This window comes from Psammomys obesus, unplaced genomic scaffold (genome assembly GCF_907164565.1).
Source record: "Psammomys obesus unplaced genomic scaffold, mPsaObe1.curated_primary_1811, whole genome shotgun sequence".
Classification (NCBI taxonomy): domain Eukaryota; kingdom Metazoa; phylum Chordata; class Mammalia; order Rodentia; family Muridae; genus Psammomys; species Psammomys obesus.
This window is the reverse complement of record NW_026585895.1, coordinates 21,665,053-21,679,072: the sequence shown is the minus strand read 5'-3', so window position 1 is coordinate 21,679,072 and position 14,020 is coordinate 21,665,053. Positions and strand designations below refer to the sequence as shown.

At 38.0% G+C, this 14,020-nt stretch overlaps 1 protein-coding gene across 5 annotated transcripts in view; it reads left to right on the top strand.

Moving 5' to 3' along the window:
* Positions 1-14,020, top strand: part of Slc4a10 (solute carrier family 4 member 10) — a 295,608-nt gene that overhangs the window by 216,854 nt on the left and 64,734 nt on the right. For all 5 annotated transcript variants that reach the window (XM_055599957.1, XM_055599954.1, XM_055599956.1 and 2 more), the window contains 4 exons: positions 4,627-4,727; positions 7,832-8,006; positions 8,577-8,710; positions 9,108-9,353. In XM_055599957.1, coding sequence (XP_055455932.1) covers positions 4,627-4,727; positions 7,832-8,006; positions 8,577-8,710; positions 9,108-9,353 — 656 coding nt within the window. The remainder of the gene's footprint in view (positions 1-4,626; positions 4,728-7,831; positions 8,007-8,576; positions 8,711-9,107; positions 9,354-14,020) is intronic.

The window sequence follows — 14,020 nt, the reverse complement described above, 5'->3', positions numbered from 1 at the left end:
GTAGCCACACTGTTTTGGCCAAAGCAGAAAGGAAAAGGATGGCTTCGTTGACCAGCTTCCCCTTATTTAATGAGCCCTGAATGCGGCCCGTTCACCATCCCGCCCTTCCCGAGGCCGGTGATTCTTTCTATGTGACCATTCCACACCCGTTCTCTCTCAGATTTTTAGCGTCCCCTGTCACCTTTGCTGCTGCGTGTTTACTGTTTCTCTTTCATGAAAATTTTGAAATCATCAAAAAGATTTTTTTTCACAATAGATTGCAGCCAGCACATTTATTTGTTAGCTCAGCCTTCCCTACAACTGATGAAAGGCAACATTTCATTTGTGCGCCAGCCCCATCTCTATGCATCTACTCAAGGACTTTTCTCCGCCAGAATTCCCTCTCTCACTATTATATTAGTCCCTTGTTCTGTGCTATGTCACTATATTAACATTTTTAAGTCACAGTCTTCTACAAAGTAACTGCTTTGACATCATTACCATTGTCAGCCACACATTTTTTGCTTCCCTTTGCACGAGAATGTCATAGAGGACATTTCCTCTACTTCTCTCTGAATACCTATCTCAATAGCTCCCCCATTTGCGTCACTAAAATAGTATCACCAGCAATGCTAGCCACAGTGATAAGAACTGTGCTAACTTACTGGTCTCTATTGCACTTAGCACGTGAATAACAACATTTGATAGGATTGATAATGCCCTTATCCTGAATGTACTTTTTTTTTTTTTTTTTTTGCTTAGTTCCTAAAGAGCACAGTCTCTTGGTGTCTCTCCTGTCTCATGGTTCACTCCTTAGCAGTCTCCATGGCTTCTTTTTCCTCTTCTCTATTTCTTTCTGTTGAGACTGACACTTAGATCACAACCTTGTTCTCTCTATTCATATTTTCCTCTATCTATACTCATATTCTTGGTAATATCCAATGTTAGAATTTTTTCCAAATTTATTTTCTTTCTTTCTTTTTAGGATCAAAGTTTTCATTGTTCTGAGTGTAACAGGGGTCACTCTGCCACAATATGGTTCTAACAGCTAGCATATTAGAATTAGAAAGCCTTCATCGTGTTAGAAACTAGTCAACCAACACTTTCTTAATTTATAATATCTTCATCTAGTAATATAATTTGAGAATGGATTGAATCTCTCAAAATGGGAATTGGTTTTTCTCCAGAGATAGAACTGAACCCAAGTGTTAATCATCTGCCTATCCTATTTCTCTACTTGAATATTTTGAAAGTTTAAGCCAAATTATATATAGTCTCATTTCTTTATATGTCTCTATTTTTGTAGTTACAATTTTGAGAGAAGCAACATATATTTCCAGGAGTATATAAGAATCTCTGAATTTTCTTCAAAATCTATTGTATTTGTATCTTCCTATCTTAGTTAATAGCTAAATACATTCTTATAATTTATTGGACCCAAATAATCTTATTTCATCTTATACCATATAACTATTCCTCCAAAGAATTCTGATAGCTTTGTCTTCTATATTTGTCCAGAATTGTGCTATTTCTCATTGTAGCCATCCTGATTCAACCTACTCTCACTATCACCTTTCTCCTTGGTTTCTTAAATAGTTCCTTGTTGCTTCAGTATATGCCCTGGAATCGCTCCTTAATCTCACAGCCAAAGTAATTCCTACTGTTACATCATTTCTCTCCTTAAAACCTTGTAAATATTTCAAGGTTGGAGAATAGAAGCCAGATAGATATACTGACTAAGTCTCTACCGTCACCTCTTTTTCCTGTGGCTTTATCTCTGTTCCTTTCTTCCATCCTGCTGTTCTTCAAACCTTCCAGTGATTCTGCTCCTTCAGACCACAGCACTAGCTGGTTTTCCTTCCTTGGTATCCTCCAGTTATTCGCATTCCTGATTCTCCCACATCCCTCAGGGTCTCCAAAGTGGCTCTTTCCACAGGGCCTTTTTGAAAACTCAGTTTAAAACTGCTATTCCTACCTCACTTGCCAATCACCTCAGACACTTTGTGCTCTAGCAAACTATAGAATTAAATATTTAATTTTTAAATTTTTCTGTATTTCTTATGAGAATATATGCTCTATACACCTAATTTATCTACTTGTATACTTTTGGGTTTTTCACTAAAAACAATCAAAATACACGTGTTTGTTTCATAACTTAAAATAGATTCTATTTCTTCAGAATATTTATTGATGTTATTTGTGTACATTAAATTTTTCAATGCTTTTTTACTTCTTGACTGAACATGTGCCGCAGAAAAGTTAATATCTTAATTAATTATCACCGATTTTATCAACATTTCACTTTTTAAATGTATAGAGCAAAAGTTAAATTATACAAAGGGGATTATTTCCAGATGGCCAGTTATTATCACTTGTTTTCTGAGTGATATAGAAGCTATGACATGCTTCCCTAGGTAATTGGAAGTAAATAATAATGGTCACTCTTAAATCACTTTATAAATGTTTTATATTTACCTGTGAACATAAGCCCTTCACCAGTTGAAATATATCTTTTCTTTTATATTTAAACTTTAATCTAGTGTATCTTTTCATATAGCTGTAGAAATTCAGAAATACTAATAACAAACTTTTGTATATTATGCTTAACACAAAAATATATTTTGTCATACATAAGATAAACTAATGCATCAATTTTGTGCTTCATATTTATACTGATTCTAGTTTAGAATGACAGTCAAGCACAAGTTTTATTGTAAAACTTAAACATTCTCAACATTTTTTAAGTACTTTTAAACACATTGATACAATATAAGATGACCAGAGGTGAAATTTTAGAGAAGACTTTCTGATTTTTTTCTTTCAAATATCTCTGTCACTGGCAAAGGAAGTGAAATAAATCCAAGGGAAAATAACATCAAATAAATCTCACCAAATCTGCCATTGGTACAAGTTGAATCTTCCTTTTGTGGTAGTATTGTATCTGTGAGTCATGAAGATTTACAGCATAAATTGTCTCTAAAAAGACATGATCTAGAGGAATAGAAAAAAATAATACTTAAAAATAGTGAAATGGACTCTCTGCATTCTGCCCAAAATTTGGCTATGAGTCTCTGCCTCTGCATTGAAACCTCCATCGCTAGAATCTTTCAGAGGTCCTCTGTGGTACAAGACAAGGCTCCTGTCTTGTTCCTTGTCTTCTCCTGCTTCCGTTGTCTATTGCATTTACCCTTCTGAATGAGGATTGAGCATCTTTCCTAGGGTCTTCCTTGTTGTTTACCTTCTTTAGGACTACAGATTTAGCATGTTTATCCTGTATTATATGACTAATATCCACTGATGAGTGAGTATATATCATGTGTGTCTTTCTGCTTCTGGGTTACCTCACTGAAGATGATCTTTCCTAGTGCTCACTATTTGCCTGCAAATTTCATGATTTCCTTGTTTTAGTAGCTGAGTAGTATTCCAGTGTGTAGATATACCACAATTTCTGTATCCATTCCTCCCCTGAGGGACATCTAGGTTATTTCCAGTTTCTGGTTATTACTAATAGAGCTGCTGTGAACATGGTTGAGAAAATGTCCTTGTTGTACACTTGAGCATCTTTTGGATATATGACTAAGAGTGGTATAGCTGGATCTTGAGATAGCACTATTCCTAATTTTCTGAGAAAGCGCCAGATTGATTGTGCAAGTTCACATTCCCACCAGCACTGGAGAAGGGTTTCCCTTTCTCCACATCCTCTCCAGCATGTGTTATCACTTGAGTTTTTTTTAATTTTTATTTTTATATTAATTACATTCTATTTACTTTGTGTCCCAGCTGCACCCCCCTCCTTTATTCCTTCCCAATCCCACCCTCGATCCCTCATCTCTACCCATACCCCTCTCCAAGTCCACTGATAAGGGAGGTCCTCCTTCCCTTCCATCTGACCCTAGCCTATCAGCTCTCATAAGGCCTTGCTGCATTGTCTTCCTCTGTGGCCTGGTAAGGCTGCTCCGCAATCAGAGGGAGGTGTTCAAAGAGCCAGCCCCTGAGTTCAATAGAGACAGGCCCTATTCCCCTTACTAGGGAACCCACTTGGACACTGAGCTGCTATGGGCTACATCTGAGCAGGGGTTCTAGGTTATATCCAAGACACACACGGTATATACTCACTTATAAGTGGATACTAGACATATAACATAGGATAAACACACTGAAATTTGTACACCTAGAGAGGCTAAGCAAGAAGGGGGACTCTGGGTAAGATGATCAATCCTCACACAGAAAGACAAACGGGATGGACATTGGAAGAAGGAGAAAGCAGGAAACAGGACAGGAGTCTACCACAGAGGGCCTCTGAAAGACTTTACCCAGCCAGGTATCAAAGTGTATGCTGAGACTCATAACCAAGCTTTGGGCAGAGTGCGGGTAATCTTATGAAAAAAGGAGGAGATAGTAAGACCTGGAGAGGACAAGAGCTCCACAAGGAGAGCAACAGAACGAAAATATCTGGGTGCAGGGGTCTTCTCTGAGACTGATACTCCAACCAAGGACCATTCATGGATGCATTTTCAAAGGCTAAAGCCACTAAGTCACAGAACCAGTGGTCTTAGCCATTTACACATGCCTCAAGGGGAAACAGTAGTTTTGGCTATAAATGCCCGGCACTGCAACAAAATTCGCACCAACAAATATTCCCTGCAGGAAAAGAGGAAGATTCCTGCTGTACCAAATGGAACAGCAGCTCATGGCGAAGCTGAACAACACGGGGGACATAGTGGACCTGAACTCCAGCGAACTGGAAGGTCAGTGAAAGCCATTTGCATGGGACTTAAATGGTGTGTCATTACTATCTGTCAGGAATTGTTGTTTCAAGATCTAATTTATTTTATACTTTTAATACCTACTCTTTGAGAGTGAAATGCCAATTAATTTGATTTCTCTGAAGTGAATAATGATTGTCACTACTGTTTAAACAGAACAGTGACTATACCATCCCATTTTATTCTAGTCTTTCATTTTATGAAGCAGAAAATACAATCTTAGAATGAATAAGAAAACTGTCAGTTGACGCTTCCAAAATAGCTTGTTAAAAGCTTCAAGTTCAAGATGGAAATAAAACTAAATACCAGGAATTAAGTCCTGTAGACCTTACCTCATTAGATGCTAGTAGGATGTATATAATGGTATTTTTTTATTATTATGCCTGTGATTTGAAAGAGCTATATGATTTTTCTAATCACACACCTTTGAAGAGATGAAAGCTTCAATTTATTTCATAAATTTTTTTTTATGGGTTTTTGACAGCTTGTCTTTCTGCAAGCAATGTGTGAGGAGAAAATCAGAACCCTTGGGTGGATGTTTCTTCAGGGAGTTTGTGTGGACAGCTTCCCTATAATTAAAGACAATTGCCAAGGCTTTGTAGGATTGGGGGCCCTCCCCTTCGGCCATTTTCTGTACTGCCTGCAGTATGCCTACTGCTGACTTTCCAGTTCCTGACAGCTCTGCATTGTAGTTCTCCTGTGTTTTCCCTTTATTGCTGTGTGTCTCTGAGGAAATGTCCTTTAACATCTTCCTTGGCTTCATACTTACTTTTAGATGGTTCAAGTTTTCCCTTTTCCCTTCACTGGAAGCTTTATTACTCATTACTCTTTTTGCTTTCATACTTTCAAATACAGTCTTTTTTAATTTTTAGTGGTATATATTTTTTTTCTTTTTCTCTCAGGTGTAACATGCCACATAGCTTAGATTTTTTTCGAGTTCACTTTTCCTTACTGCTTCCTAAATCCTCCCAGGTCACCAATATCCGGTATCTTCGCTTCTCCAGAGTTCTTCCACAGATTCTGTTGCTGACATGGCTTGAAGTATCCATTATTCATCTGCTCTCCTGGAATTGCTGGTGTACATCTGGGCTGCTCTTGCACTGTTCTTCTGTAATGAACCCCCACTTCTGGATTTAGATCTTTACCTCTAAAAGCACATTTATTACACAGCTATATAACAACTATTCAGACTAATGTATGCTCTAATAAGTAGCTAATTACAAAGCAGTGGTCTAATATAAAATGCTATCAAAACTATAAGTATTAATTACTAATGAATAGTTCATAACTCTCTAAAATTATTTTTAGAACTAGGAAGGATATAAATCATAAATGAATGCATAGCTTAGTAGACTAAATCTAATTCAAACCGTGACTTTGACAAGGTAACATATTACTTGCAAATAGAAACTATACAGCATTTACATGCATGTGTTTGGCTCAACACAGTTAGACCTTATGTGAGGTTTGTAGATGTGTGCATTTCACATGTTCTCTGGAGGCATTGCTGAGTTTCAAATGTCCTTTTGTCTCAGAATTTTACTCTTCATCCTTTCCTGTTGAAGAAATTACTAGAAAAATCAGTGATTTTACACTCACATATCACCAGATGGTTACTGATAGACATGTCTCCCTCAGATCATGAGCATTAAGGGCTAGTGAGATGCTTCAGTGCCAAACCCAGACAACTGAGAATTTTCTCTAGAACCCACATGACAAAGGAGAGAACTGACTCCTCTGACAAACCTCACAAACATACATACAACAAATAAATAAATGAAAACTTCAGTTATCCTGAGTACAATTTCATGGTGATATAGAACTTGGTTCTTAAGAAAAGTCATTTTTGAAATAACACTAAAAATGAACATCCATATAAAAATAACAAAAGTTTAAAATTTTTATGATTCAAGAATATTCAGCATAGTACCAGAATTTAGGAACCTCACAAGTATTGTTTTATTACTTGTTTTTTTTTTTTTTTAATACAAGATCAAACTTACAATCCTGCTTCCTGCCTTTGGAGTGTGGGCTTATTGTCATGTCCCACCCTGTTCAGGTTTAAAATATTTTTAACCATATTGTAATCTTACTCCAAGATCACATCTTTATTCCATGGAGTGAAGTTAACTTTCAGTTTCAAATGTTAAATCTGAGTGTTGTTGTCAAATATTCAAATAATGAGAATACCCACACGTTACTGTTTTCATTTCTAATAGGTTAAAGAATGATAGTGGTCAGATTTTTAAGCATCAATGTACAATTTAAAATACTGAGCCCAAAACAAAACCCTTTGAAGTGTTTCAAGGTGTTTCTCTTTGTCATATTTGGAATTGGTGAATTATTTCCCGGAAAGATCATTATTATCTTGTAATTGACAGGCGTTGGAGTATGTATTGGCAATAATAGATCAAAATAATATTTATCTGGTTTGATTGTGTTAGTTTCCTAAAACTAAAAACAACCTCAGGGTCGACCCAGCTCTATTGAATACTGTTATCCACATGTTTATTTAGTTGTCTTCTTTAAGGGTGTTTTTTTTATTGACAGAGGGACTGGGTGACTGGAGTCATGATTAAACACAGCTTTACTCTCTTTGGGGTGATGTTTACAACTAACATGCACAAAGAAAAGTTGTCTTTCTGTCTCTCATGCTCTGTTATTCTAAATTAAGTGCTATATATATGCATATTATATATATATGTATATATATATATATATATATTATGTATATATATAAACACTTCCAGGGGTGGCAGTGAAGGCCTGAGTTTAGTGTTAATAAAAGAAAGACACAGAAATTGGAATAATCCATGAATCTCATTATTTGAAATTTGATTGGTGAATCCCTGAATCTTGCTTGAGAAAGAGTGATATTTTTTAGTTGTAGGAACAATACTTGGGGTAACGTAGTAGTGCAAAGCTGTTCCTGTAGGTCATCATAATAAAATGTGGTAGTCTAATTTGGGTCTCATCTCTGCTGATGGAAAGTATTACTGTGACCGGGCAACAGAGCAAATGAGCGTTTTAACTTACATGCTTTTTATCTTTGGGTTTCACTATTGTGTTTTCCCCCCATGTCTTAGGATCTTTGGGGGACTTATATTAGATATCAAAAGAAAAGCTCCATTCTTCTGGAGTGACTTCAGAGATGCTTTCAGCCTGCAATGCTTAGCCTCTTTCCTGTTTCTCTACTGTGCGTGTATGTCTCCTGTCATCACATTCGGAGGACTGTTGGGAGAAGCCACTGAAGGTCGAATAGTATGTATTCTGATTTTCTCTAAACTTTGAACCTTAGTCTTTCTTTTAAGATTTGTTTTTATGTTAGTGAGCACTGGATCTTAGATTTAGAGGAGAGATTTGATAACATGGTCCAGAAGATAAACTGGTGATCTCAAAACAGAATGTCTTAGAAATGCGAATTCTGAGTCCTACACAAGGCTGATTATTGCCTGACGCCATGCTCTTAGATCTACAATTTTAGGTCAGTTTTAGGTTGAGTCAGTTTTTCAAAGATCTGAGTCATGCTTCTGTTCAGACACTGATTCTGAAAATATTTAAATATTTCATAAAGCAATAAAAAATGAAGCAGGAAGGTATAGATTATACCTTCCCAGTTGCTGTTACAAATTTTCTACACCTGCTGGCCATTTCCTCAACCATATTTCCCATATACTGCCTAGAGTTTCTGGAGATAACACAGTGAAGGGTAAAAATATATCTTAATATATATATACCAATATATCTGAAATGTTTATACCTATTACAATGGCTGGCAATGTTGTTTAGGTAATAGATCCATTCTTTTTTTTTTTTTTTTTTTCTTTACAGAGTGCAATCGAATCACTCTTTGGAGCATCTATGACTGGGATAGCTTACTCTCTTTTTGGTGGACAACCCCTTACCATATTAGGCAGTACAGGACCTGTTCTGGTCTTTGAAAAGATTTTGTTTAAATTTTGCAAGTAAGTATTGTTACTCGTGGCTGCAGTATGCTTCTTCATTGCTGTGCTCTTTTCTTCACCCAAAATCATCACTTTTGGAGGTCTGTGGGGAGAAGTGAAATTAGCTGGGATGATTCAGTTTGTCATTTTTGTCTGTCAATGGAAATGCAGGAAAAGTTAAAATATTTGTGCATATATTGTGCATGTAAAATTTATAATGCACAATATTTCATTTTAAGCACTGAGAAATCTCCATTATTTTGTTCCCTTAGATTTCTCTATAGACAAAATCTTGAGTTCAGAGACTTATGGGATGTGACATTTCTTCCTTTTACTTCCTGAATTAGGCTTATTTCTGTCTGTCTAAACGTTAGCAAGCTTAAATGGCCATCTTCCCACACTCTGCTATTTTTTCTAGAGAATATGGGCTGTCCTACTTGTCTTTAAGAGCCAGCATCGGGCTTTGGACTGCAACCTTATGCATCATACTTGTGGCCACCGATGCGAGTTCCCTTGTCTGCTATATCACCCGGTTTACTGAAGAAGCCTTTGCATCTCTCATCTGCATCATTTTTATCTATGAAGCCCTGGAGAAGTTGTTTGAGCTCAGCGAAGCCTATCCAATCAATATGCACAACGATTTGGAACTGCTGACGCAGTACTCGTAAGTCCGATTTCCACTCTGGGCTGCCAGTCTCTTCTTCTCACAAATGTTGCTATTGTCTAAGAAATACGAAGACCTTACTCAGTAGAGAGTGTGCCTTAAATTGATTCATGACCTACATTCTGGCTGAAGAGCTGAATAGGATTTTAAGTCATCTAATCAGCCGCACATCTGATTCTTGGGTTCTCATTACAGCATCTCTGCCAAGAACATCGTTCTAAAGCTCTGTTTGTCAAGTGTTTCATAAAATAAACACATAATTAACCAAGTCAGTACAAATACAGATTGGTTCTGTTTTTCCAAACTGTATCGTTTTGCTCTGCTTTTAGGTTCAGATTTAAAGTAACTAAGTGAAAGAAATTTTTAGAGTCTAAGTTGTCGTTGCTGTTTGAAACTGTGATTTAAAAAGGATGAAAACCTAGAACCCCTGCACAGATGTAGCCCATGGCAGCTCAGTCTCCAAATGGGTACCCTAGTAAGGGGAACAGGGACTGTCTCTGACATGAACTCAGTGGCTGGCTCTGTGATCACCTCCCCCTGAGGGGGAAGCAGCCTTACCAGGCCACCGAGGAAGACAATGCAGCCACTCCTGATGAGACCTGATAAGCTAGAGTCAGATGGAGCAGGAGGAAGACCTTCCCTATCAGTGGGCTGGGGGGAGGGTCATGGGAGGAGTGGAGGGAGGGGAGGGTTGGGAGGGGACCAGGGAGGGGGCTACAGCTGGGATACAAAATGAATAAATTGTAATTAATAAAAAAATAAATAAATCTCAAAAATAAATAAAATAAAATTTAAAAAAATATGAAAACCAACACACTTAAGTTGAATTTTTATTTTAGATGTTTGGGATAAAAATATTTAAGTATTAATTGCTGAAGAAGATATTACACTTAAAAACTAAAGATGAATTAGATCTTTCTAATTTTGGTACAGCAGAAATCGGGATTGCTGTCATCTTGCACCTGTAGCTCATCTGTGGTCATTAAGCAGTACTCACATTTTCTCGAGAGCACAAGCTGTGTGAAAGTACCTGGCTGTGTGAAGGCTAAGCGTGAAAATGTGTTGTTCTCTGTGCCTTGTCCACACATACCCCTTCACCAAAATTAAGGAGGTAGAAAGAGCAGAAAGGCTGATTCAAGATAATGAACAGTAAAGTTTTACTGTCAGTGGCACCTGAAATGGCCTAACAGAAGCTGAATGACAGTCTCCTTGGGCACAGTACCGACCAGGTGCTGCTGCTATGCTGAATCCTTTTTTTTTTTTCTTCTTCCTACATTATTATTGTTTGCCACATGTACTTCAGTTTGAATATACAGATCCGTTAAATTCTACCATTAAAATTATTTTTGTAACTTGTACATTTTTATGAATGTGTGGATTTTTATCAGATATTGTCGTGACTTGCTAGGAAAGCAGGGTCAACCTTTTTTGTTAATTGTCATACTATTTTAGTCATGTGTTCTATAGAAATTTTAAAAGTGGCTGCTAACAACAGCCATTTTATTACAGCAGTGTGTGGTGTAATCTGTCTGCTTTGTGGAGTCTGCGTGACATTGTAGTGATTTTCTTAGTACCATTAGTTTTTAAGGCTCATTACACTAATGCCCAACTAAAGTGTTTTACATTAGATAACAGTGGCTTCATTTTTTCACAGGTTTCATTTAAAAAGTTCTTAAAAAATGTTATATCCTGGACACACTGTATCTGAGACTGGGATTTTTACAAATTGAATGTTCCTGTAATCTAATGTATGTTATACTACATATGCCATATGTTTAATTCAGGAAGAAGACCTTGGGGGAAAAGCCAGCATCCTTAGGTTCTTTACTTCAGATATACTTTGATTTTGTGCCTTCTAATGTGACATTACTTACTTTTACTTCCTGAATTAGGCTTATTTCTGCTTGTTTAAACATTAGCAAGCTTAAATGGCCATCTTCCCACACTCTGCTATTTTTCCTAGAGAATATGGTGCTTGTCTTTAAGAGCCAGCACCAAGCTTTGGACCGCAACCCTATACATCATACCTGTGGCCACTGATTTCTCTATGGTGTACCAACCAAACAACAAAATGTTCTTGATTTGAATAAACAACAGCAACAAAACTTTCCTAGTTTTTCTGGCATCTTATCATTACAGTGTAATAAATTTAGACCTTATAATTTAAAAAAAAAAGATACACATTCCTTTATTTTTTTATTTTTTCACATTTATTTATTTATTTATTTATTACATTTATTCACCCTATATCCCTGCTGTAGCCCCCTCCTTGGCCCCTCCCAGTCCCTTCTTCTCTCCCCCTTCTCTCCCTAGGCCCCTTCCATAGTCCACTGATAGGGGAGGTCCTCCTCTCCTTCTATCTGGCCCTAGCCTATCAGGTCTCATCAGAACTAGTTACATCATCTTCTTCTGTGGCCTGGCAAGACTGCACCCCTCAGAGGTAGGTGATCAAAGAGCTGGCCACTGAGTTCATGTCAGAGACAGCCTCTGCCCTCCCCCCCTTAAGAGGGGACCCACTTGGAAACTGAGCAGCCAATGGGCTTCCTCGGAGCAGGGGATCTAGGTCCTCTCCATATATGGACCTTAGTTGGAGTAACAGTCTCTGCAGTTACTTTATTATGCAAAGAACAAGTGTCAAAATAATGTATTGATTTTTTTTCATATATTTTACACCAGATGATCAAACTGAATGTCATGTTAGCAATAAGTAATGAGCTTGAGGGAATCATTTTCCCTGATTGCTTTGATTTTAAGAAATGGCGAAAATACAATGTTATGCTTGTATAAGGTAGATTGTTTCTTTAGTAAATAATAATAATGTTTTCAAGGATGATTAATAAAAGAAAGAGTAAGAATGCAGCATGTGACAATAAAAGAGAACGGGATCATCATGGGGAAGTAAACTAGCAAGTGGGTGCTGGTCTTGCTGGACAATACATGAGAAAGTAAAAATGCCATAGTGAAATCCATTATTTTTTATACTAACTTAAAAGCTAATATTTTTAAAGTATGCATTACCTTTGCTAATATATAAATTAAAGCAAAATTCAGGCTCTATTACTAGAGTTTCCCTATATATATGTAAACTTGCCGCGCCTGTCTCGTCCAGCAAGAAAGACGCAACCACCAGCTCTTCCTCAAGCAGTTTATTCAGGCATTTGCAAGCTTCTTCTCTCTCCGCCCCCCCCCCCCCCGGACCCAGGGCCCTTCCCAATTATATAGGCAACCACATCAGCCAATCACAGCCAGCCACGCTCACTCATCAGACCTGCAGCAGGCAGCCAATGGGCCAGTGTAGCGCTCGCCTTGACCAAACACGGACTTGTTTATCAGCAGTCAGTACATCCGGCGGGCGCCATCTTTTAGGCGTGGCAACTTAATAGCCACGGCTTGCCACATGAACTACAGTTAAATTTAAAAATACTTTCAGTTCCATCCATTTTCCTGCAAATTTCATGATTTCCTTGTTTTTAATAAGCTGAGTAGTATTCCATTGTGTAGATGTACCACAATTTCTGTATCCATTCCTCCCCTGCGGGACATCTAGGTTGTTTCCAGATTCTGGCTATTGCAAATAAAGCTGCTATGAGCATAGTTGAGCAAATGTCCATATTGAATAGTGGGGCATCTTTTGTATATATGCCTAGGAGTAGTTTAGCTGGATCTTGAGGTAGCACTATTCCTAATATTCTGAGAAAGTGCCAGATTCATTTCTAAAGTAGTTGTACAAGTTTGCACTCCCACCAGCAATGGAGGAGGGTTCTCCTTTCTTCACATCCTCTCCAGCATGTGTTATTACTTGAGTTTTTGATCTTAGCCATTCTGATAGGTGTAAGATGGAATCTCAGAGTTGTTTTGATTTGCACTTCCCTGATGACTCAGGATGTTGAGCATTTAAGTGTTTCTCTGTCATTTAATATTCCTCTGTTGAGAATCCTCTGCTTAGGTCTGTACCTTATTTTTAATTCGATTATTTGGTTTTTTATGCCTAATTTCTTTTTTATTAACTACAGTTTATTCACTTTGTAACTCAGCTATAGTGCCCTCTCTCAGCCCCTCCCAATCCCACCCTCATTCTCTCATCTCCTCCCATGCTCCTCCCCAAGTCCACTGATAGAGGAGGTCCTCTTCTCCTTCTCTCTGCCCCTAGACTAGTGGATCTCATGAGGACTGGTTGCATTGTCTTCCTCTGTGGCCTGATAAGGCTGTTCTCCCCTCAGGGGAGGTGATCACAGAGCCAGCCACTGAGTTCATGTCAGAGACAGTCCCTGTTCCCCTTACTAGGAAACCCACTTGGAAACCGAGCTGCCATGAGCTACATCTGTGCAGGGGTTCTAGGTTATCTCCATCATGGTTCATGGTTGGAGTATAAGTCTCAGAAAAGACCCCTGTACCCAAATTTTTTGGTTCTGTTGCTCTCCTTGTGGAGCTCCTGTTCCCTCCAGGTCTTTCTATCTCCCCCTTCTTTCATAAGATTCCCTGCACTTTGCCCAAAGTTTAGCTATGATTCTCAGCATCTGCTTTGATACCCATCTGGGTAGAGTCTTTCAGAAGCCCTCTGTGGTTAGGCTCCTGTGGTGTTGCCTGTTTTCTCCTTCTTCTGATGTCTACCCTGTTTGCCTTTCTGCATGAGGATTGATTGTCTTACCCAGGGTTGTCCTCCTTGC